This window comes from Pogona vitticeps, chromosome 3, assembly GCF_051106095.1.
Source record: "Pogona vitticeps strain Pit_001003342236 chromosome 3, PviZW2.1, whole genome shotgun sequence".
In the NCBI taxonomy this organism is placed as follows: domain Eukaryota; kingdom Metazoa; phylum Chordata; class Lepidosauria; order Squamata; family Agamidae; genus Pogona; species Pogona vitticeps.
In genome coordinates this window covers 113,804,965-113,828,438 of record NC_135785.1, presented here as the reverse complement: position 1 = coordinate 113,828,438, position 23,474 = coordinate 113,804,965, and the positions used below count along the sequence as shown (strand labels likewise).

General features: G+C 38.1%; 1 protein-coding gene across 5 annotated transcripts in view; it reads left to right on the top strand.

Annotated features, from left to right (window-relative positions):
- The window catches only part of SAMD8 (sterile alpha motif domain containing 8), a 127,879-nt gene extending 107,775 nt beyond the window's left edge, over positions 1-20,104 (top strand). For 4 of the 5 annotated variants that reach the window (XM_078391087.1, XM_078391086.1, XM_020796156.3 and 1 more), the window contains 5 exons: positions 6,123-6,712; positions 12,061-12,156; positions 12,970-13,087; positions 14,041-14,191; positions 15,100-20,104. In XM_078391087.1, the coding sequence (XP_078247213.1) occupies positions 6,123-6,712; positions 12,061-12,156; positions 12,970-13,087; positions 14,041-14,191; positions 15,100-15,404 (1,260 nt within the window). In that variant the 3' untranslated portion in view covers positions 15,405-20,104. Of the gene's footprint in view, positions 1-1,894; positions 1,989-6,122; positions 6,713-12,060; positions 12,157-12,969; positions 13,088-14,040; positions 14,192-15,099 lie in introns of all 5 variants that reach the window. The other variant, XM_078391088.1, reaches the window with a different exon arrangement.
- The last annotated feature ends 3,370 nt before the right edge of the window (positions 20,105-23,474 follow it).

Here is a 23,474-nt window from a genome sequence, read left to right as displayed (position 1 = left end):
ACTGGCCAGCATGAAAGTAGAGAGCAATTCAGTAGTGAGGAATAGCTGGAATTGTATTCCAAAACAGCTGAAGAAGACCACATTGAAACACCATTTATGTATTGGCTTACACATTAGCAACCTATTTCTAATTGTTTGCAGTTTTTAAAAACACATTAATCTTTTATAAGTAGCAATTCTGTGTTTATTTATTTATTTATTTATTTAATTAATTAATATCCCGCCTATCTGGTCGGTTAAGACATAGTATGAGGATGGCTTAGCTATCCAAATTTGGTCTATCAGGCACTTTAGTGTTTTGTGACGATATCAATAGTTTCCATTTATTTACCACATCAGAAGATTCTCTTAGTTGCACTGTCAGAGAAATCACTAGCTATTTCCCTTATGTAGATCATATGTGGAAAATGAAGACTTGTAAGGCTGAGGCAGTTTCACTCCTGTAAACTTTTCATGGTTTACACAGTGCAAGAGGGTTAATTATAATTTTATTTCCTTTTGATGACACATAAGATTGGATGTTTCAGTAACTAATATGAAAGAACGTTCCATGTAACCAGCCACTGAAGCAATACTATCCAGTTTACAGAACCAGATACACTTTTAATTGAAATCTAAAAATTCAAGAGCAGTTTTCATGTTCCTCCTGGAGTAGCACTGCACATGTATCTGTTTTTCTTTTTTCTTTTAAATGGAGTCCTAATAGGCTTCCTCTTAATAAGACAAATTAAATCAATGAAAGTAAAACTTTTGAAACAGCAATCAAATACTTGGCATGATTCACAACTTCCAAGCATCTTTCTGAATAAGGATCTTGCAAATGTTTTTGGAAGTCTTGTAATCTTTCCTGTGAACACCAGACTGTTCACTTATAGAGAATACGTACAGTTTTCCTTCTGGATGTTTATGTAACCATATAGTGGTCGAATACAGATCAGGGCATCAAGTGTAGACTTTAATTGGTGATGGATTACAGCATATAGGGGCAGGCAGGCAGGACCATAAATATATAGGCACAGAGAGAGGAAGAGTTGAGCATAAAGCTAACTAATAATTAATTAAATTGTTGTAGAACTGATCGTTTGTTTTCGCACATCCTTCTAGAAACTGGCAGCATCATTTTGCACCATTTAAATTTTCAGAACATCCCTATACAGAGCACATTGCCATCCTTATTTACATCTTTACAGTATCTTGGGATGATTGGTTTATTTTTTTCCAAGATCTGTATAGCCTGTATCACAGTAACCCTAGCTGTGCCTTTGTTTGTGCCACCAGATGCAGTGTTGGGGCTAGGAATGTTGCATGCTGTAGAGGTATTCTGTTGTGTGCCATGTCCAGTCATAATTGGTCACCAATAAAATTGCTGGTTTTAAGTTTCTTGGCTTCCTGCCAACATCACTTATGTAGTCTCACTTACCATGAAAGCCCTATTAGAATCTCTATAAGTTGGCTCCGACTTGATGACACAAAACACACACAAGAGTTAAAAGGCAGTATTACAGCTTAGTTTTTATACAGTGGCCAAACCTCATGTAGTTCACAAAGACAATTATCCAATCCATAGGTATATACACCGAGCAGTCATAACACTAAAACCAACTGCTTAGTATTGCGTAGGTCCCCCTTGTGCAGCCAAAATAGCTACAATACATCAAGGCATGAACTCCACAACACCTCTGAATGTGTCATGTGGTATCTGGCACCAAGTCATTAGCAGTAGATCCTTTTAAGCCCTGCAAGTATAGAGGTGGGGCCTCCATGGACTGGATTTGGTGTTCCAGCACTTCCCATAGATATTCATTTAGATTGATATTGCGGTATTTGGAGGCCAAGGCAGCACCTTGAATTCTTTGTCATTTTCCTCAAATCATTTTTGAACAATTTTTTTTAGGATGGTAGGGTGCATTATCCTGCTGAAAGAGATCACTGCCATCAGGGAGTACCATTGGAATGAAGAGGTGTATGTGGTCTGCAGCAATCTCTAGGTAGGTGGTATGTTTCAAAGTAACATCCACATGAATGCCAGGAGCCAAGGTTTCCCAGCAGAACATTGCCAAAAGTGTAACATTGCCTCTGCCGGCAGGCCTTCTTTCCATAGTACATTCTGCTGCCATCTCTTCCCCAGGTAAACAATGCACATACACCTGGCCATCCACCTGATCTAAGAGAAAACATGATTAGTCAGACCAGGCAACCTTCTTCCATTGCTCCATGGTTCAGTTTTGATTCTCACATCCCCACTGTAGACACTTTTGGTGTCATTATGGGCACTCTGTCCATTTGGTGGCTACACAGCCCCATACACAGCAAACAGATGGACTGTATATTCTGACACCTTTTTGTCATTGCCAGCGTTAGGTTTTTCAGCAATTCGAGCTATACTAACACTTCTGTGTGATCGGACCAGATAAGTTAGCCTTCGCTCTTCATTTATTCATTTATTCATTCATTCATTTATTTATTTGTTTGTTTGTTTGTTTGTTTGTTTGTTTTTGGACTTATATACCACCCCATAGCGCTACAAGCACTCTCCGGGCGGTTTACAATTTTAATTATACAGGCTACACATTGCCCCCCCCCCCCAGCAAGCTGGGTACTCATTTTACCGACCTCGGAAGGATGGAAGGCTGAGTCAACCTTGAGCCGGCTACCTGGGATTTGAACCCCAGGTCGTGAGCACAGTTTTAGCTGCAATACAGCGTTTTAACCACTGCGCCACGAGGCTCTTCATGTGCATCCATGAGCCTTGGGCACATGTGACCCTTATCCCGGTTCACCATTTGTCCTTCCTTGCACCGCTTTTGGTAGGTACTAACCGTGAACACTCCACAAAACTTGCCATTTTGGAGATGCTCTCATCCAGTTGCCTAGCCATCACTATTTGGCCCTTGTGAGAGTCAGATTTTTTTCACTTACCCATATTTCCTGCTTTCAACTCATGAAATTCAAGAATTGACTGTTGACTTGGTGCCTAATATATCTCAGCCCTTGACAGGTGCCATTTTAATGATATAATCAATCTGTTCACTTCACCTGTCAGTGGTTTTAATGTTGTCTGTGATTAGTATACAGTGATTAGTATTCTTCTTTCCTGTATGTACTGCGAAATGTATATATTGGTGAAACACGTGGCATTTAAAGTCTGCTGCTAGAGCTGGGGGTACTTGTATACAAATATCCCCCCACAGGTGGAAATGATGAGGGTCCACTCTCCACTCAACTTTTCGCTGCTGATGTGAGCTCGGCGGAACCTTCCTATCGTGCTGTCCGCCATGAATTAGCCACTCTGCAACCTGGCAGAGAGGCTTGTCATCCCGCCTCCTGCCAGGAGTGGCTAATCAGTTGCTGGCAACGGTGTGATAGGAAGGCTCTGCCGAGCTTGCGCCAGTGGTGAAATGGTGAGTGGACCCTTGTTATTTCCACCTGTGGGGAATATTCATACACGAATATCCCCAGCTCTATCTGCTAAACCAGTGGTCCCCAACCTTTTTAGCCCTGTGGACTGGCTGGGGAAGGTGCCCCCCCCCTGTGCTCATGTGCATGCGTAACGGGCAGCCTGGCTCTCAGAGGGCACTCATGGGCATGCGCGAAGGGGTGGGGGAGCACTCACGTCAGCGTAGGCATGCACACGCAGGCACAAACAGGCTGTGTGTGAGGGAGGAGTGCGTTTGTGGGGGGGGGGGAGGTCTGCCTCCGTGGCCCGGTCTGGCTCAGGCCATGGACCAGGACTGGGGGTTGGAGACCTCTGTGCTACACTATCTGGTGATTGCTGTTAAACAAGCTATCCAGAATTCCAGAGAATGTGATGAAGAAAATATTTGTGTAGCTTCAGCTTGCGCGCTGGTTATTGAACAAAATGGCAAGGCCTACAAGAAGAGACTTGGAAGGAAGCATCTATATAGTATCAATCTTCAAATTCCAAGAATCCCCAAATAAAAGTTGTTCAGTAGAAACTATCTGGATACAGTATTCCTTAAAGAAACAAAAATCATATTAGTCATGACTCAGTATTTGGACATTTTGTGCTCCCATAAGATCAGACTTGGAAAAATCTCCTAGCTGTCCTGTGTTGATTGCATATTTGGTACAATTACAGATGGTGGCTGTGCTTTGATAAAGGTATACATATTTGATCAATACTGTCAGGTATCATGACCCTAAAATCAGCTTCTCTTTTACAAATGAAGGCTAGCTAGAATTAGTGAGTGGAGAGAAAAAAAAGAAGACAATCAATATGCTGTGGCTTGACCAAAATATAAGAGACTGTGTCAAGTTGGTGTGTGCAGTGTGCTTGAGCCTCTGTGAAGAAGAATCAAATTAGGTTGCTGTCAAAAACAGGAAGAGGCTGCCTAGCAAGTAGGCACAGCAGAGAGACTTTGTTCAATGAGCAGTTAGCACACACTGGAGAGTCCCTCAGGTGGAGAAAAGAAAGGTTGAACAAGATAGGGTGTAAGTGGGAACCGTTTCCACTCTTTTTTCCAGAAAACGAGAAGCCTTCGCTCCACCTCCACAACTTTGGTAGTTAACTGTCATTGACTGGAAGGAGGGAATGACTTTGTACCTCTTTTTTTATGTGCTTGCTTTTTGTGGCCAGCTTTCTCCCTAATGTGTCAGAAGGGGTTTTGTTTAACACTTACGTATAGTGTAATAGGCTTGTAATCAGCCACTTATGAGTAAGAATTGACTCATAAGTGTTAGTCAGAGAAAGAGTGTTTAAATTGGCAAAGAGCTTCTGTGGTTTTTTTTTTTTTTTTTTTTTTTGCCCCAGGTTACTAGTGTAGCACACATCATTAATAGTAGTGTTTGTAGACAGGTAAAGGTGTTCATAGGGTCCCTGTAGTGTTTTGTAAGGTTGCAGTGTATTTATGCTTGCTTAATTGCCGCAGCAGCATAATACTACAAAGTTTGCTTAAACAGAGCCCCTATAGTAATTTTAAATGAATTATTAGAAATGTGAATAATTCCATACTGGGGTTAGATAACAGAATATTTAAATCTTTGGAATGGAAACTGGTCTTCATAATTTTCTACTATATCCTTAAAAGTGAGAGATGTTGGCTTTCAACTTCGATAGCTCTTTAGGGAAAAAAATAAAATTTGCTTGTAAATATTGTTGATTGAAAATTCAAATGGTATGCATGGTTCTGTTGGCTCCCGAACCTATATATACGAATTCTTTAAAAATTAATACGATCTTTGTTTTAATGCAGAAAATGTTGGTAATGGCCTCCAAAACAAAGAAATTTGGACTACAGAACAACTTCCTTTCTCACTTAAAATATCAGTACATAGATTCACTGTTTTTGTACCTCAGATTCTATCTCATTCAAACAAAAGTGCAGTTCTATTTTGTTTTAAACAGAAGAGTTCTATTTTGGAAATTCCACTACTGTTTGAAATGTAGGGACAAACAGATATCGACACTGATATCGATTTCTCTTTACTGAACATTTTAACATATTTTAAAAGCCACTGTATAAATGAACAAGGGCAACGTGAGGCCATGGGCTTTGTAGAAAGTAGACCAGTTACTTCAGACTATTTCTGCACACACACAAATAGGAATTAGCCATCTTTATTCCTCTTTCAGGAGTTAGGATTCAGTGATCTACATGGCAGCACCCATGGGTTAGTTCTAATTCCCATAGAAATGAATAGTGAAGGGCCAATGTGGACACACATGCACAGTTCTGTTTTAGCAGCTTGTCTGAAATATGTCATCTTTGCATTTTTCTTCATTTGTACTTATGCAAATCTAAGCGTTCTGCCAAGCACATTGAGCTCTCTTTCTCCCAAAACCAAGCAGTGTGATACTTTTATTGCTGCTCAAGGAGGTGTACAGTACAAGGGCAAGGCACATATTCTCAGTGACGATCTTCACTTGCACAGCAGCAAGAAGGAAGATCCTAATATTGCTATGCTGGTGGAGTTTTCTGCTCTGCTGATGTTCAATAGGATCCCAGTTCAGGTCTGAGTCCACTGGTCTGAGTCCACATGTAATTCTTCCGAATTATGATTCAGCTAAGCCTTAGTTAGTTGAATCATAATTCGGAAAAATTACATGTTGAGAATGTTGGGCTTCTACTGTCTTAATAATTGAAACATATTTTTAAACCTAGGTGGAGAAAATGGAAGGCAATGGTAAAGCTTGCATTCAGCGTTGGACTACCCGGCATGTAGCCAAATGGCTGAAGGAAGAAGGGTTTTGTGAGTATGTGGAAATATTGTGTGATAAGCACAGACTGGATGGGATTACACTACTGACTCTGACAGAATATGACTTGAGGTCTCCACCTCTGGAAATTAAAGTACTGGGTGATATCAAAAGGCTCATGTTGTCAATTCGCAAATTGCAAAAGCACCATATTGAAGTTTTGGAAGAGCTTGGTTACAACAGTGACAGCCCCATTGGTTCTCTGTCCCCTGTGGGCTCTCTTCAAGGAACAGACTGGTTTTGTAATGGTGACGTGCAACGGGACTGTGATGACTGTGAGCCTGCTGCTGATTTGAATGCTGAGCAGTATCAGTATGCAAATGGAAAAAACAAACATCCCACACGAAGACTGAACCCAGAGTACTGGAAGACAGCGTTGAGTTGTATATATGTTTTCATTGTGTTTGGTTTCACATCATTCGTCATGGTCATTGTCCATGAACGAGTACCTGACATGCAAACTTACCCACCACTACCAGACATATTCCTAGACAGGTAAGTGCAACTTTACCCTACAAAAAAAAATCTTAACTCATAATTCTTCAACTGTTTAGTCCAAAGTATGTAACACATGAGGTGGCTGGATAGCGCAATGGATTAAGTATCTGACTGCCAGAGATTGGGAGTTTGATTCCTTGCTGTGCCTCCTGCAAGTCAGGCCAGCCTTTGTGGCCTTGGGCAAGCTTTACAGTCCCAGGGTGCTCTTAGAAGAAGGAAATGATACACCAGTTCTGAATACTCTCTATCAAGAAAAACCTGAAAAGGATCACCATCGGTCAGAATTGACTTGCCAATACATGGTGATATACGTAACACAGAGAATATCAGGCAATTCTCTACTGTTTTTGAAAAATGAAAACCACCTGGTGGAAGCAGCCTATTTATTTGCATCCCTCCTTACTTATAAAGATGTGGGATGCACTCATAATCTTAGATGGCTGGTGGGAATCATGCAATTCCAAGGATATTTTTGTGCCCCCTCATTTTTTTTCTAAACCAAGGGAGAATTGTTTCTATATGGGATGCAACTTTCTTCCAAAACACATACCATGCCATGTACAAAAACAAAACCCAGATTCAAAATTAAGCTGACCATTACTTTTTATTTTACTAAAAATATAATGGTGGCCACAGGAATGAATTGATTTATACACTCATGACCTATACTAATGTATGACTATTAACTTCCTGTAAGCATGGGATTGAAATTTTTGGACATGAATTAATTTACATATGGTTTGAAGATGCTGACATCTTGTGAGGATAGTTCAGCAAATTGGATGCCTGGCTACTTAGTTAGAGGTCAAAATTTCTCCTGTAAGAAAGGAATTTTAAATAACTTCTGAGTACCTTGTACATTAAAACAACTTTGGAAGTGGTCATTAAAACTCAAAATCAACTTGACACCATGTAATTTATTATTAAGGTCTGTGTGCCAGTATTAGTCAGTTTCTTATGTTTCTAAACTCTTATTTCTATAGAAAAAACTGGTCTGAAATAAGCTAGTGAATGTCAAAAAAGGGCCTCTAGACAAACCATTTCTAGGTCTGGCAGGTGTAAAATGTATTATGAACCCATTCTGCAATTAATATTGAGTTGTTTTCTTAGTGAGATTAGATGAGGAACACAAAACAAAAACAACACAACCAAAATATATAACATAATGTACTCCCATGCCCCTGGGACAGTTTGGAGATATAGTCAATGTTTTGCCTCATAAATTTACTTCAGATGTAAGCTACATTTGGCTTTTGATGGTTTACAGTTAATCAACATCAAAACATCAAAAGGGTAAAACATAAAGTGAATAAATGGAGGCATTTTGGTAGCCTTTTCTGCTAAGTGATGTCAAAGTTCATTACAAAGAAATAGGATCAACAGAATATAATTTAATCCAAATAATCTATATGGAAACACAGGATAGCTACTCTCTGTATTGATGAGTGATCTCTCATTCATACTTGAGATTTTAAATGGTTCCAAAATATTTTTGGAATCTGCCAAAAAAATTTCAAAAGTACTTGCTGCCCTGTAGAAGTGATACCATGAACACTGGACAGTTCAAATGCATGTTCTTAGCGGGAACAAGAGTATAATCCTCCAGATGTAGTTTTGGATTCCCTAGCTTGAGGTTTGGGCCAGAATATCACACAAAGAATTCTGTTTATTTATTCTGGTAACATGATTTCTGTATTGTTTGAAACGGAATTTAGACATAACTAGCTTTTAAAATAGGTTTACCTTTATGGACAGTGAAGAGGGAAATCATGCCTCCTGAATGTTAACAGTTCTATCCTAGGATAAATTATGTCATCAGGGCATTAGGGAAGGATTTGAAAGAAAAAGCTCTAAACCACTGTGGGCAGAAAAAAGAAGTGGAAGATAATGGCTGTCCACTGGTTCACTTTTAATAATACAGCAGCATGTGATTACAGAATAAGCATCAGCTGAATTGAGGAATTGTGTATTTGTGGCAATGTTATAGTGAACATATGCTGTCTCCAGGAAGCATGAGTTGCTGACAGTGATTGCAAAGCTAAAGGGTTCATGAGATTTTGTAGGCCAGCAAAAAGGCAAAGTTTTCCCATGGCTGTGATTTGCTAATAGTACAGGGGGTAACAAAAGGGCAATGACTGAATAGATGTGAGGGATAGATCAGGTCATCAGTAGCTTCAAAGTCTTCAGCTCTTAAGTTTATTACTTGATCCACTCTTTGCTGTGTTGGTGCTTGTAAAGGACATTTTATTGATACAGTAGTTATTCTATCTTGTGCAGAAAATCCCAGACTGTATTATAGATATACTGGTAGTTATAAGCTCTCTCTTAACAGGATTTGGGAAACAGACAATTTTTCTTTGCTTATAAGCTGCAGACATCACATTCACCTGGATGGTATCTGGAGGCTTTCCCAAAAGAAACAGTTGCCATATGGAGATTTTTGGTTTTTTAAAAAAACAAGGCTTTAATTACTTGTGTGGCTGATTTGTAGTGTTTTCTGTTGTGCATAAGCAGCTGTTTTTTTCTAAGTGTTTGGGTCTCAAGAATAAGTACTTGTGCACCCTTCCAGTCTGTAATGCTGCTATGACTCAGCAGTGGTAGTGGAAAGGATTCCCATAAATCGGAATTGACTTGATGGCATTTAATTATTAGTATCCTCTTTGTCATCTTCTGGGTTGTCTTTTTTCAGGTTTATAATGCCACTGCTTAAACAGCTTCACTGGTTCCTGGTCTGTATTTGAGCTGGTTATTTGAATGCTTACCTGTTATGTCTATTGTCTTTGGAGACTTTCTAGAATCTAGATATTCCACCCTTGGAATTAAGAACGTGGCAGTTCAGGGCAAAGTCTTCTCAACTATGTCATCTTGGAATGATATTGCTGAAGATTTTATCTGATGCCTAATTCTTTAAATGCCAGGCAACACCCTTCTTGTTGTCTTACATTTTAAAACATTGAGATACTGGTTCTACACTTAAAAATATTTATTTATATTTTTTCATTTATTGATTGATTTATTTAACTTATATGCTGCCCACTCTACCCAAAGGTCTCTGGGCGACTTACAACAATTAAAATACAATAAAAATACAATTAAAAGATAAAACAATTAAAATACAATTAAAATAGATAATCTAAAAATTGATAGCCAGCCTTTCTCTGTGGCTCCCATTTTTCTCTATATATTTGTTTTCATACATATGTCTTATGACATGCTCTACAGTCTATGAAACTTTATGCCACCTAGATGACTTTTAAATGCATTTATTTTTATTTCATTTCTTTTTTTGTATTTGTGTATTTATTACATGACACTGACACTCATTTCTCGAGTAAATGTGGAGAAATGTCGTGAAGGGTATAACTGTTGCTTGAGGCAGTTCTGTCCAGCTGTATATAAAGTAGAGCTGGGGAGTTTTTAGTGCAGAACACATTCCATAACATAATCTCCATTTTTCTGTACCATCCACAACAAAGTGGTGCCTAGCCTGACAAAGACCTGTATGGGTTGCAAGCTAGTGTTTGGGGGTGGGGGTTTCAAACAGTGGGATGATAATCGTTTTATCTCTCCTTGTCTTTGGATTGTGTACAAGGACCACATAGGACTTATTTTCTTGTTCCACATAACTGGTTCTCACCTGAGTTTACTCTTTGTATCAAAACATGGTGAGTGAAACAATTGAAAAGATGCTTCAGTGAGGGAAGCAGGAAAGGTTTTAACACTAATTTTTCATCTGTTTAAAAAGTATCTCTCTCCTTTCTACATAATTGAGGGGGATCTGTTTTTAAAACACAGAGATCTGCTTTCATATCTTGTTTGGCCCTTGATTTTGTAGGCTACATTAACATTAAGAAATTTCACAAAGAAAGGCAGTATTTTAAAATGTTCATTTTAGTGTGATTGAATTTATGATTTATAAATAACATTGATAAGTAAGGACCCTAACAAGAAAAGGAGTCCAAGATGGGTGGGAGTTTCTATAAAAGGACATTCTTAAGACACAACTACAAACAATTCCAACAAGAATTGTAGGAGGCATTCAAGGGAAGGTTAGACATCTGTTCAGTATATTTTTATTTGGATTCCTGCATTGAGCAGGGTGTTGGGCTTGATGGCTTTATCAGCCCCATCCAACTCCATTATTCTTTGATTCTAAGGAGCATTTAAATCACTTTGAACATTGCTTTTATCCAGAAAAGGTTTGTATTTTCACCATGAATGCTAGCCAAGGATACAGAGTATTTGTAGAATAGTAATTATAGTTTACTCAAGTCTAATTCTGTTAATTCACATTTATCTTCTTAATTCTGAGTCTTCATCCTCAGATATTTTGAAATTGTTCTGTTTATATTTAACCTTCACCATAATTGACTTCTTTGTGTGCTACATACAAGACAAATCAATTTAAATGTGGTGGGCCAGTATGGTTTGATAAGGACAGGACAGAAATTAAAAACAGAATTAATGATACACAGAATCACTTCAGTCATGTAATCTGTGCCTGATATTAAGTGACTTATAGATGTCCCTTTAGATGTCTAAAGGAATGATAGAATCTTTCAAGGGGAGTAGAATCAGTTTCTGAATCGTCTGTAGTGTTTGATTTTTGAACTTTAATTTTTTTATCTCAGTGTTTTCAGGGACCTGTGGTTTTGTGTGGATTGAAGCAATCTATATACTATATACTTTTTATCCACTCTTTCATATATTAATTTGGCTCATATTTCCAAATGTAGACTGGTTTCTTTTGCCCACTGTAGAAGAAATGAAGATTAGCATATTGTAGATTTATACCAAACTTGTTACTAACAACACTTCTCTTACCTAACAGACTTTAGAAAGCATATTGCTTTGGTTCAGACAGATATATTACTTGTGAGGTTGGTGTTTTTAAGTGTTTTCTTTTACTAGGTCAAGCTTCTGTTCTTTGTGCTGATCTACTACCACAATTTGTTGTGACAACCAGTTTAATTCAGCAGTTTATATTTTGTGGCTGCGGAACAGAAGACAGATCGTCTTGCTGTCTGGTTAGTTGCTGGAATAATTTTTCCAGTTTTATATCAAGTAAGCCAAATTCAAATGTAAATGGGTAAGATATTTATCTCTAAAGAAACGCGACTCTTCTGATAAACTCCAGTGTGCTTCTTGATATGTCATGTTGAAATAACAACACTGCACTTAAACCAATCTTTTTACCTTAACTAGTTGTGTGCTGTGTATATACTTGAAAAATGTACATTCAAACCAAATAGTTTAGAGTATAATGCTGATTATATGTATACTAATTTATTGTATCTGAGATTGTAGTCGGAGACCTTGACTTTAAATGGCTTATTCTGTTCTAGTGTTCCTAGGATACCATGGGCCTTTGCCATGACTGAAGTATGTGGAGTGGTTCTCTGCTACATCTGGTTAATTGTACTCCTCCTTCACAAACACAGGTATCGTTCATAAGTTCTTTCATTTGGAAGTAATAGATTAGTAGAAAGCTCTGCGCTTCTGTTATGGTCCATTATATTTGTGTTGTAACTGAATGCAAGATCCAAGGATATAATCCCTTTCTTCCAGATTCGGACATGAACTATAACAGGCCTTGTTGCTTTTGAAGTGCTTCAGTTTTTTCTGGCTTACATGCTGTACTAAAAGAAATGCATAAACTACATTTTTCTGGTTCGAGTATCACTATGAACTCTGATTTAACAAATGAAAATGTTTATGTGAAGTTGTGTGCATGTAAGGAGGAGGGTATATTCAAACTCATTACTGGTTTCCATGCCAGGAGATAATTTGAGATGTTATACCATTTATCTCCAAGAAAAGGTGATGTTTCTTCTTCAAAAGCATGGCAGACTCTCTTTATTTGTATGAAAATAGACTACCGTCACTAAACTAATGGGCAATTTACAAAAAGTTCTTGTTTGGCACCCAAACAAAGCCAAAAATTCTAGTTTCAAAAAGCAGTCATACTAAATTGGTTTGTGATTTTGAAGTTCATGTGATAAAGATGGTTTTAACGCAGAGGGAGTCCATGTGTCCAGGTTGGAGCAAAAGCTTGGCTCTCAAGACATTCCTGGAAGGAAGGTTTTCAGTCTCATGCTCCTCATGCAGTTAGCCCCCTAGCATTTGTGGAGAGTGCTCCTCCTGATCAACACATGGGGACAGGAAACATCTTCCATAAATTTCCTTAAATTTGTCTTTCTTAGGATCAAGTCTAGGTATTTAAAGCAACTCTTATTATTTGTTTGCTTTGGTAGATCTATTCTTTTACGACGGTTATGCAGTCTTATGGGTACTGTGTTCTTGTTGCGTTGCATTACAATGTTTGTGACCTCGCTGTCTGTGCCAGGCCAACATTTGCAGTGTTCTGGAAAGGTAAGTAGGTATCTCCTTCTCTCTTCTGTCATCCTCACTCTTCCATAGTTTGTCTCCTGCTTTTGCTATGAACGAAGGGCAGCAATTATACTTTCAACATGTTAGGAATATAGAAACCATTCTTTCACCAGGCTATCATCTCATGAAACATTGTTTTACTTAAACCTTCTGTAGCCTGCTACCCTTCAAATGTGATGTGCCACAGCTTCCATCACCTCTGGCTGCCTGGCTACTGCTCTACTGGCTGGGGATAATAAATGTTGTACTGCAATATATCTTGAGGGCAACAGGTTATAGGACTCATCTGCTTTGCCTGATGACAACAAGTCTCAGGGTCTTCCGAAGAGGTCTTAGACATCACCTGCTACTTAGATAAACCAGAGGTTGAACTATGAATCTTATGGATGCAAATCATGCACTGTACCGCTGCATTCATTTCCTTGTCTCAAATAATAATAAACTATCCTGCAGGATGTTCTGCAGAATTTTGAAATAAAGTGAATGAAAAACTCTGAATATTTTTATGATGCTATGCAAATGTCAAGTTAGAATATTGATAAAGCCCTATACTTCATCAGCAGTAGAGTGATTAAAACAGTAAGGCCTATGAAAGTATGTAGATTTTATCTCACCTGATTATGTGAGGTTATGGCATGCAAATACATATATAGATGTCTGTTCAGAGCATGATAAATTGAGTTGTAGATCTGAAAACTTATTTTTAGGTTTTATATTTCAAGAATGTGAATGGTGTTTTTCCTGCGAGACACAGAATAAATCCTGTACAATTAATTCTTGATTGTTTCCAAAGATCACCAAAAGAAAAAGTGAGCTGTATTTTGGTTTTGTTGGTGCCTTTGGATTGACTAAGGGGCAAATACAGCACTTTAAAAAGTCTCCTCAACTGTTCTTCATGTGTTCCTTTAAAATGTGGTATGTGATTCTCATTCTAGCTCTATGGCAATGTCTGGGCAAAACTTCAGCGAGCCTTTGCAATTTGGAGTGGATTTGGCATGACACTGACAGGAGTGCATACGTGTGGAGACTACATGTTCAGCGGCCATACTGTTGTCTTGACTATGCTCAATTTCTTTGTCACTGAATGTAAGTATAACATCAAAACTAGACAAGAGTATTGTTATGAATTTAACTCATCACAACTCTTATAATAAGTTGCCTTCATGCACCATTGTGTGTTTAGCATGTGAAATGGGGGTTTCTCTGGTGGCTTCCTACATTTTTCAGTAGGAAGGACATAAAATTGTACAGGCAGCAGTTTTTGATCAGATTGTTATGAAAAACATCACTTGGTGTGTCAGATGCTCAAAGAATGGATTGTCAGTTATGTTCTTAAAGTACAAACAATATTTTAGCCTAGCTTCTCTTCACAGTCAATGAACTGATACCAAATTAAGTGAATCTTAACTGGTACAAATCCAATATGAATTTCATAGAAAGCATAAAACAAGCAAGGAGACAAATAAACCAACTCACGTATGGTGTCTATGTCCTGTTGGTGCTCTATAACAGTAGTTTCCCAGTCTTGGGTAACCCATGTGTTCTTGGACTGCAACTCACAGAAACCACAGCTAGCATAGTTGGTGATGAAGGCTTCTGGGAATTACAGGCCAAGAACACCTAGGCTACCCGAAGTGAGGAACCACTGCTGAAAAATTTATATAAGAACCCAAAAGTGAGAAGGAGGTCCTTTTCTTTTGCTTAGAATCCAGAGGACACACATGTGAGGGGCAGTGGCTGGCAAAAATACAGAGTAAGATCCGTTTGAGAGTGACAGGATGCAGAAGCAAGTTATGAATTCACTTAAACTCAGTGAGGGTTATACTGTTCTTTGCTTTGTCATCCTAGCTAAGAGGAATAGTATTAACCTCCTAGCAATCTTGGGTCCAATTGTTTCCTCTAGTTAGCTCTGATTCTTGTAAACTCATTTCTCATCATTATGAAGCATCAGAAGTTATGACTGGTACAATACTGTACTGTATTCTCTTCTTTAGATACACCAAGAAGCTGGAACTTCTTGCACACTCTGTCCTGGGTGCTGAATCTCTTTGGAATCTTCTTCATTTTGGCTGCACATGAACACTACTCCATTGATGTTTTTATTGCCTTCTATATCACCACAAGACTGTTTCTTTATTATCACACATTGGCTAACACAAGAGCTTATCAGCAAAGTAGGAGGGCCAGGATCTGGTTTCCTATGTTCTCTTTTTTTGAATGCAATGTAAATGGTACCGTTCCAAATGAATATTGTTGGCCCTTCTCTAAACCAGCTATAATGAAAAGATTAATTGGCTAAAGAGCACTGGGCTTAATTCGCACCTGTGTGAAGTATTTGTGACTAACTTTTCTTAAAGAATAGGATGGGGTTCTTCTTATCCATGTGACCTCCTCTGGCCTTGTTTTTTCTCTTAGTTACAACAACAAGAAGAGAATTACCTGTTGCCATTTCTAATATGCAGACAAATTTGTTAACCTGTAGTGAAATGCTGCATGAATGAGATAAAGTTGAGTTACTACTTCAGTAATCTTTATAACTCGAGCATTTGGAAGACTTTCAGTTGTCCTGTGATAAGGGAATGACGGGCTGTAGATTACATCAAATATCACTTAGTTAGCTAATGTATCTCAAACTAATGTTATACTTCAAAATGAATGTCATATGACAGTAAGGTGTGTTCGGGAGGTAAATGAGTAGAGGAACATTCAACTGGCAAAACAACAACAACAAAACCCTCCCTGAATGTTTGAGAAATACATGCTGTGTGTCGTAGGTACAGAAGGGGCAGTGATGAGAATGAATGGGAGTTTCATTTACGTGACGTAAGTGACTTCATACTCTTCTACCATCTAGAAGATTTTCTTGTTTACATTTCAGTAAATTAATTAAAAAATAAATTATCTTTTGAAATGATAGTGATTTAGTTTTGGTGCCACAACTTTTCATTACAGTATTAAACCGTTAAGTCTGTCTTTGCTTTTAAATAGTGCTCCTAGAAGAATATTGTTAAGTTGGGATAATAGCAGGCCTTATCCCTATGAACAAAAGAAATGTTGTGGCATTTATTTTTATTTCTATTTTGATGAAGCAAATGGGAAGAAATTGAACAGTAGCTTTTGGGAATACTGTTGATAGCAATCTTTTTTCTTTGCTCTCATGTATGACTGACAAAAACATCTCATTCTGCTCCACATTACACTGGTCGATGCTGCAATATAATTGGCTAGTTGAAAAACATCTGAATATTTTCAGTGAATACTTTATTCTTACTTTTCTTGCAAGTTGAAAACTGTCTTAATCAGCTTAACTTTTGTGATAAGTATTACTTTCACTTATTTAGAAAGTACTATGATTATAGCAAGAATAATGAATAGAACTGGAGCTTAAAACATTAGAAGTACAAGCAAAGCACATGGCACTTGGCAGTCATGCAAACCTTACATTTTGTTTGTGGTGTCTAGCTTTTATAGAAAATACTCAGGTTTTCACTTAATCCTTTAAGCCATCCATTTAATGGGAAATTGTGTTACTATTTGTGTAAAATGGCAATGGTTATATTAGCACATTGATTCAACAGTGCTTCAGATTGTAGCATTTCAAAATTGTGTGTTACAGTTGAGATTCACATTCACGATTTGCTAGTCTAGCACCAGCTGTTCATGCATTGGATTAATTTTCATTCTGTATATTAAAATGTGTTTGTTAAAAATAGTCTTGCTTACACCACTTGGTATTTATTAGGCTGTTCAGATCTTCAGTCTAGTAAGTTCAAGATCTTCAGTCACACTGTATTTGAATCACTTATAGCGTTAAAACTGTGGTTAGGCAGAATATATGCTATTACAAGACGTCCACGCAGCACACTAGGTTTCTACAAATCAGAACAGGATCAGCCATCTTGTGTTTTGAAGTCTTTTAAAATTAATGAATAATTAACAAACATTGAATGTATTCTCGAAGGCTTTCATGGCCGGGATCTGATGGTTGTTGTGGGGTTTTTGGGCTCTTTGGCTGTGTTCTGAAAGTTGTTCTTCTTAACGTTTCGCCAGTCTCTGAATGTTCAAATAGAAGTTCAGACGTCTTGGAATTACCATTGGTAACCATTTAATCCCCCTTTCCAGTATATCTTCCCAGTAACTTAAACTAAGTCAGTCCCACAAAGCCACTTTGCTTCGTTTTTCTAGTTTACTGCGGTACCATAGGGTTGTCACTTGATTTTTATTGCTTCCACAATGAGACCTTTTTTTTCTAATTCTGTGCCAAGCATTGCTGCATTTGGCTTAATATTTATGTGCAAAAAATGCATGCACCATTGCATTGAACAGTGTTCAAGAATTATTTCCAAAATGTGCTGATCTAGAAATAAGTGTAATTCAACTTGCTAATCTGCACTTGAGAACCATTTACAGACTAGAACATTGTACATCTCCTACCTATATTTAATATTCCCTCAGTATTACAGTATTTATACATATTCAATATCTTTATCTGCCACTTTAATGGGAAAATAGTATCTCAGAGCATGTCTTATTTTTCTCACATAGTGTGTTGCAGAGTCTGTACTCTGCAGTTGAATCCATGTTATAGATCCTTTCCTTTATGTTTGGACCTTTACATTGGAAGGATTGGTATGTGAAGATGTGTGGCAAGAATTATGTTGCTGGTCTACTCCATGGCATCATGATTTGTGTATCCCAAAGACAGAAGCAGCAGCTGCTCTCATATACGTTAACCAACTGCTGTGGCCATCCTTTCTAGAGCTATTATTTAAATAAATATTAAGATGCACATCATGTGTTTTTGAATGGGATTGTATTTTTCTTCAGGATGGCACTTTTGCAGGGCATAAGAGGACATTTCTCTCTACTTCATCGGACACCATAATCTGCTCTGGATTTTTGCATCACAGTTTAGCATCCTTTGAAGCACAATGGTGGTTGCTTAGATCAAATCTCAAATGCAGCTGGGAATTCTAGGGAGATGGTCCTTTTTCTTAATGCATCAGTAAATTTACCATTGAGATTTACGTTATACCGTAAGCAGTATTAAGTGGTGAGTTCAAATGGAAAGACCCCAATCCAGTGAAACTTGGATGGATGGAAGGATGGATGGATGGATAAATGAATAAGAAGAAGCAGTGGACTCTAGCATTCAACATTAATCCCTGAATGAATTTTAAGCAGTCACATCTAACAGACAGTTATTCCAACATTCCCTCTAATTCTCTGGAGCTCTGTGTGGAGGCTGCACCCCGTCTATATGGAGTGTGGGTACACTCACTCTGCTGCGCATGCCCAATGGAGCAGCTCACGCGCAGCTTAGAGGGAGTGTTGAGTCAATCCGTGCTTGGAATATGGCATGTGAGGCAGCTGTGATGTCATCTCTGATGCAATGCTCATCCATTTAGAATGAAAAAATAGAAAAAATAAATAGCAAACTGGTAGAAATACGCTAAATTATAATTTCCCTTTAGGACATAATATTTTTCTGTCTACAGGATTTTTTTTCAGTGCAGCATTTGGACACGTAATATCTTTCAGTATGGCATAGATATTTCTTTGTCACCTCTGTGCCCTGGTTTCTGTTGGGACATAGTTGGAATTAAGCACAGAAATTAAAGATATAGTTGCCATTAACAGAAACTGTATTAGAGCCCATGCATTTAGTTTACATGGTACAAGAGAAAGGACTGGGGCAAAGTTTACCTTTTTTTTAATGGCACGTGAGGTAGTCACATTATTTAAGAATAATACTTAGTACAATCTCTTTAACTTTAAATTATTTTTTATAGTTCTGTGGCCTACATTTGCAACTTGATTTCCAATCAAAATTTGTCTTTTTATGGATTATTGTATTTTAAACAGTTATGTTTTCTTTGATACATCATCTTAAATTTAATAGCCCCTGTTACACTTTTTTACCACCATTAAATATTCCCCCCCAATAGAATCCACATACAGAAATTTCTGGTCTGAATGGTCAACCTTTTCTTTTGTTTGTTCTTTTCCTCTTCTTAAGAAAAATGAAATGGATTACATTTGTCATTCCTTTCTGGGTCTTCCAAGCAGTACTGTCTTTATTTGAACACCTTACTATTTGGAATAGAAAGTGGTGGTAAAGCTGTTTAGCTTTTGGATTATAGCCCTGATACTCAATTGGGAAATGGCTAACCAGCATAAAGAATGAAGAAATCAATATCTAAATTTTCTCTTTCTTTGAAATTTTAAATGTGCAAAAGTTTCTTATAATCAACAGAGCAGAATATGTTATGCACACTCCATCCTCTAACTATTTGGTTTGAGTTTCCACTAATAATAGGTTTTGAAATTGTGAAATTACTCAGTAAAGAAGAACTCACTCGATCTACAAACATCTGCCTGTTGCTGAATTGTATAACAATGCTGTAAGGACGTTTTGTTGAGACTGGTATGTACTCTACATGTTTCCAGTAGGAAATCAGAACATTTTGATTTCACTAGGTATTTAACTGACTCTCTGACAAACTAGACCAGTAAATCCCATGGTATGAGGATGTCTTTATGGCCCTCTGTGCATATTCAAGATGGCAGGGGTCTTAATTATGTTGAAAAGGCTAATCTGGCTTGAAGTTGTCCTATTTTAAGAACAAGATTTTACAGTCTTGTTAGTTCTATGTACCTGTTTTTTTCAATTATACATTAAATGAATAACACTTCCACTGTGTTTTTGCATTTTCCTCAGTGTAACCAGGGAATGTAGGGGAAAGTGTTTGGTCTAAAGTTGTTGACATGGTGCTTGACATGGTCTTTTACTTTTACTGGCACTAAAATAAAGTGTTACTGAGAAGCTTGAATGTTTCTTTTGCAGATCAGCTTGAAGCACAGATGTGTAAATAAAGGTGGATTTTTCTCAAATTTGAATCTAGATTTAACTTATAATATTGTTTTGTATGTGTTCTGTTAAACTGTTGAAACATTAAATAAAGTTTAAGATCAATAAACAGACTACAGTATGACCAATCCTTTGTGTCATAAATATTCTTACCTAAACATCCATCTAGACTAATTTCACTTTTTCCCATGTGTCAATATTCCTGCATCGAGTCTACACAGTAGGGATAGGCTGTCTAAAACACTGTTGAACTACAATTCCCAGCATTCATCACCCTTAGTTGTGCTGGTTCAAACTGCTGGAAGGAACAGCCAACCAACATGTGAAGGTAACTGCATTCTACTCTAGAGTCTAGAATAGCCATGCCTGGGTTTGAATAGTTCTGCTAGATTTCTGCATTGGGCGAAATTACATCATTTGGTCATTTGTGCTGAAGAGGACACCTGCCAATAGAGACTTGATCATAATAACTCCAGTTTATAAATAGATGAGATCATGTGCATGGATTACTCAAAACTATGTTTGACTTTTATGGTTTGAAGTACTGAAAACAAGTACCAGAGTGGAACAGATACACTGCCTAAATAAAGTCCCCAAAGCTTTTAAAGGATTATCCTGTTCTATATGGGTTGATAACATGGTAAGCAACTATAGAACCTGTAGCTTTAAAGTTGTCAGCAGTTGGCAGTTAGTCTCGCTCATTGGCCAATATATTTGATCTAGTTCCAGGTTGTATAGATCTTTTAAAAATGTCACTGTAATAAATTGCTAATTTATTGCAAAGGAAAAAATCCCAGTAAGAGCATTTTGTCTAAACCCAATTACAATATTGGCTTAAGGAATCAAAATCTCTAATGAGATTTTATCTCTAACTTAATGATCAAGACAAGGCATGGACATGTGAAATACAAATGTTCTTTTATTTTACTCTGAAACAAAGACCAAGTTTGACAGCAGATTTGCAGCAGATTCAAACCCAAACGCCTAGAGTGGCCATTTTGAACAGATAGGCGGGGTATAAATAAATAAATAAACATGCCTTTCAGATGTGTCCAAATTCTCCTTGCCTGCTCTGAGAGGATTATATATGTGAAGTTTTGACCCATTACTGCCCTCAGCTTTATTCTCATGAACTCATCAGTGTTACATGAAAATTCATATATTGGAGGTTGTGGGTGTTTGGGATTCTCTTTAATTTCACACTGCTGATTTGCCCTTCTAAGCCTTCAGATGGAATTTCAACTACAGTACTGTACTTAGTCTGAAAGCCAATATATACTCAACTAGGAAAAATACTGTTGAATTTAGTGAGACTGAACAACTTCCTGGCTGGATAGCCCAGTAGTTTAGGTATCTGGCTGCAGAGCCAGGAGTTGGGACTTCAACCCCCATTGTGCATCCACAGGTAGAACCAGCCTGTGTGGCCTTGGGCAAGCTACACAGTCCCAGGATGCCCCTAGAAGAAGCAAGAAATAACCACTTCTGAGTACTCGCCACCTAGAAAATCTTGGAAAGGGTCACCATAAGTCAGAACTTGACAAGAAAAAATATTTTCTGAGCAAACACACGTAAGATTGCTCTGCTAGCTTTTCATTTTTATCATATGAATTAAAGTGCTAAGGCTACAGTTGCAGCAAATTACAATTACTCCCTTTGTTGTTTCTTAGGCTCAATGCTTTTTCTGGATGAATCCAGTTCCCCTTTATCCTATGGAGTATGTTCTCCCTCCCTGGCCTCTCTGTTTCTTCTACCTATTATTTACATTTCCTTTTATTTTAAAAACTGCTTTGTTGCTTAGTTGTTAAGTCGTGTCTGACTCTTTGTAACCCCATGAACCACAACACAGGCCCTCCTGTCTTCCACTACCTACCGGAGTTTGGTACATTTGGTTCTCCCGCGGTCCTTCGGAAGCTCCTGCCACTCAGCTGGGGGAAAATGCCGGCTAGGGCTTTGCGAGGACCGTGGGGGAGCCCTCCCCCGCGGTCCTTCGGAAGCTCCCGCCGCTCAGCTGGGCGAAAATGCTGGCGGGGGCTTCGAAAGAACCGTGGGGGAACCCTCCCCCACGATCCTCCCAAAGGCCCCATTTTCGCACAGCTGATCGGCGGTTCCAAAATGGCCACCCGCTGTGTTGCCTCGCTTTAAAGGCACCGAAAATGGCCACCCCTATGGAGGATCTTCGCATAACGGTGAGTTTTTCCCCCATAGGAACGCATTAAACAGGGTTTAATGCATTCCTATGGGTTTTTTTGCCCTGTATAGCAACGAATCCGGATAGTGACGATTTATCCGGAAGGGATTATCGTCGCTATGTGGGGCACCACTGTATACTGAGCACATTAGGACTGATAAAATATATTAAACACAACATCAAACACATACTAAGCTTCTTTATACTCTGCACCTTTCTTTGGTCTATATCAGCTCCAAAACTAATTGAAAGTGTTTGAAAGTGCAGGCATTAAAAAGGAGGCATTTGTATCTTCAAATACATCTTTTTTAAAAAACATTTTTTAATTAATTTTCCAATCTATCTACATTGTTTGTGCTTATCAGACATTGTGTTACATACTTGCTTACAATTATTTGTTTTTTACATCTCAGTGTCTTCTCGATTATCCCCCCCAAATTCCGACCTTCTTTCAAACCATTCATATACAGATTTTAGTATATAGTATAGCTACTATCATAATATTACTCTCATATTATATAAAGTTCTCAAGATCTTCTATTAACATTCTTATTGAAAGTGGTTCCAGATCCATGACCCAGCTTTATATCTAGTTTAGTTTGCCTAAAATAAAAATAAAAAGTCACCATATTACATCTTTACCCTGATTCGGGCTCCCTTATTTCAATTTAGTTCTCCTTTTAATATATAGAATATACCCTTTTACAGATCCAAATGATAAATATAAACATGTTTCCAATATTAAGGGGCCCTTCCTTGTTTTCCCTTTTTTCATCTTTCTAGGTAATTCCCTCTCTGGTTCCTCTTTTTTCATTCCCTGCTATATCTCTAAACATGCTGTCATCTTTCATGTCCTCTAAAACCATTTTGTAGATCTGATTTATGTCCATTTTTTGTACTTGGTCTATCTTCAATGAGTCTTCCAGGCTTTTTTTGGTTAATTTTGCTGTTTTTTTCCCTTTGTCTTCCCTTGGTACTCTCCTCTGGTCCAAGACTGATGTTTTTCTTAGATTAACTTTCTCAAGCTGCTGCTTCTTCATCGTGGTCTTCTGTGAATGCACACAAAGGGTTAATACCAGCGCCAGCGTTGGTCCTCTCGGAACATTCTCTAGCTGCAAGAGAAAAGTAACAATGTTTAGGACTACCCCTACTGCGCACGCCCAGCCTAACCGTCCCTCAGTTCCATTTTTCCGCCTAGCGGTTTGGAGCCTCTCGTTCTTAGCTGCGTTCTATTCGAAATCTGGCCTTTATTCCTCGGTTTACTCTATTTTCTTCTGGCTTTTACCCGGACTGCTTACGGACTGCTTTGC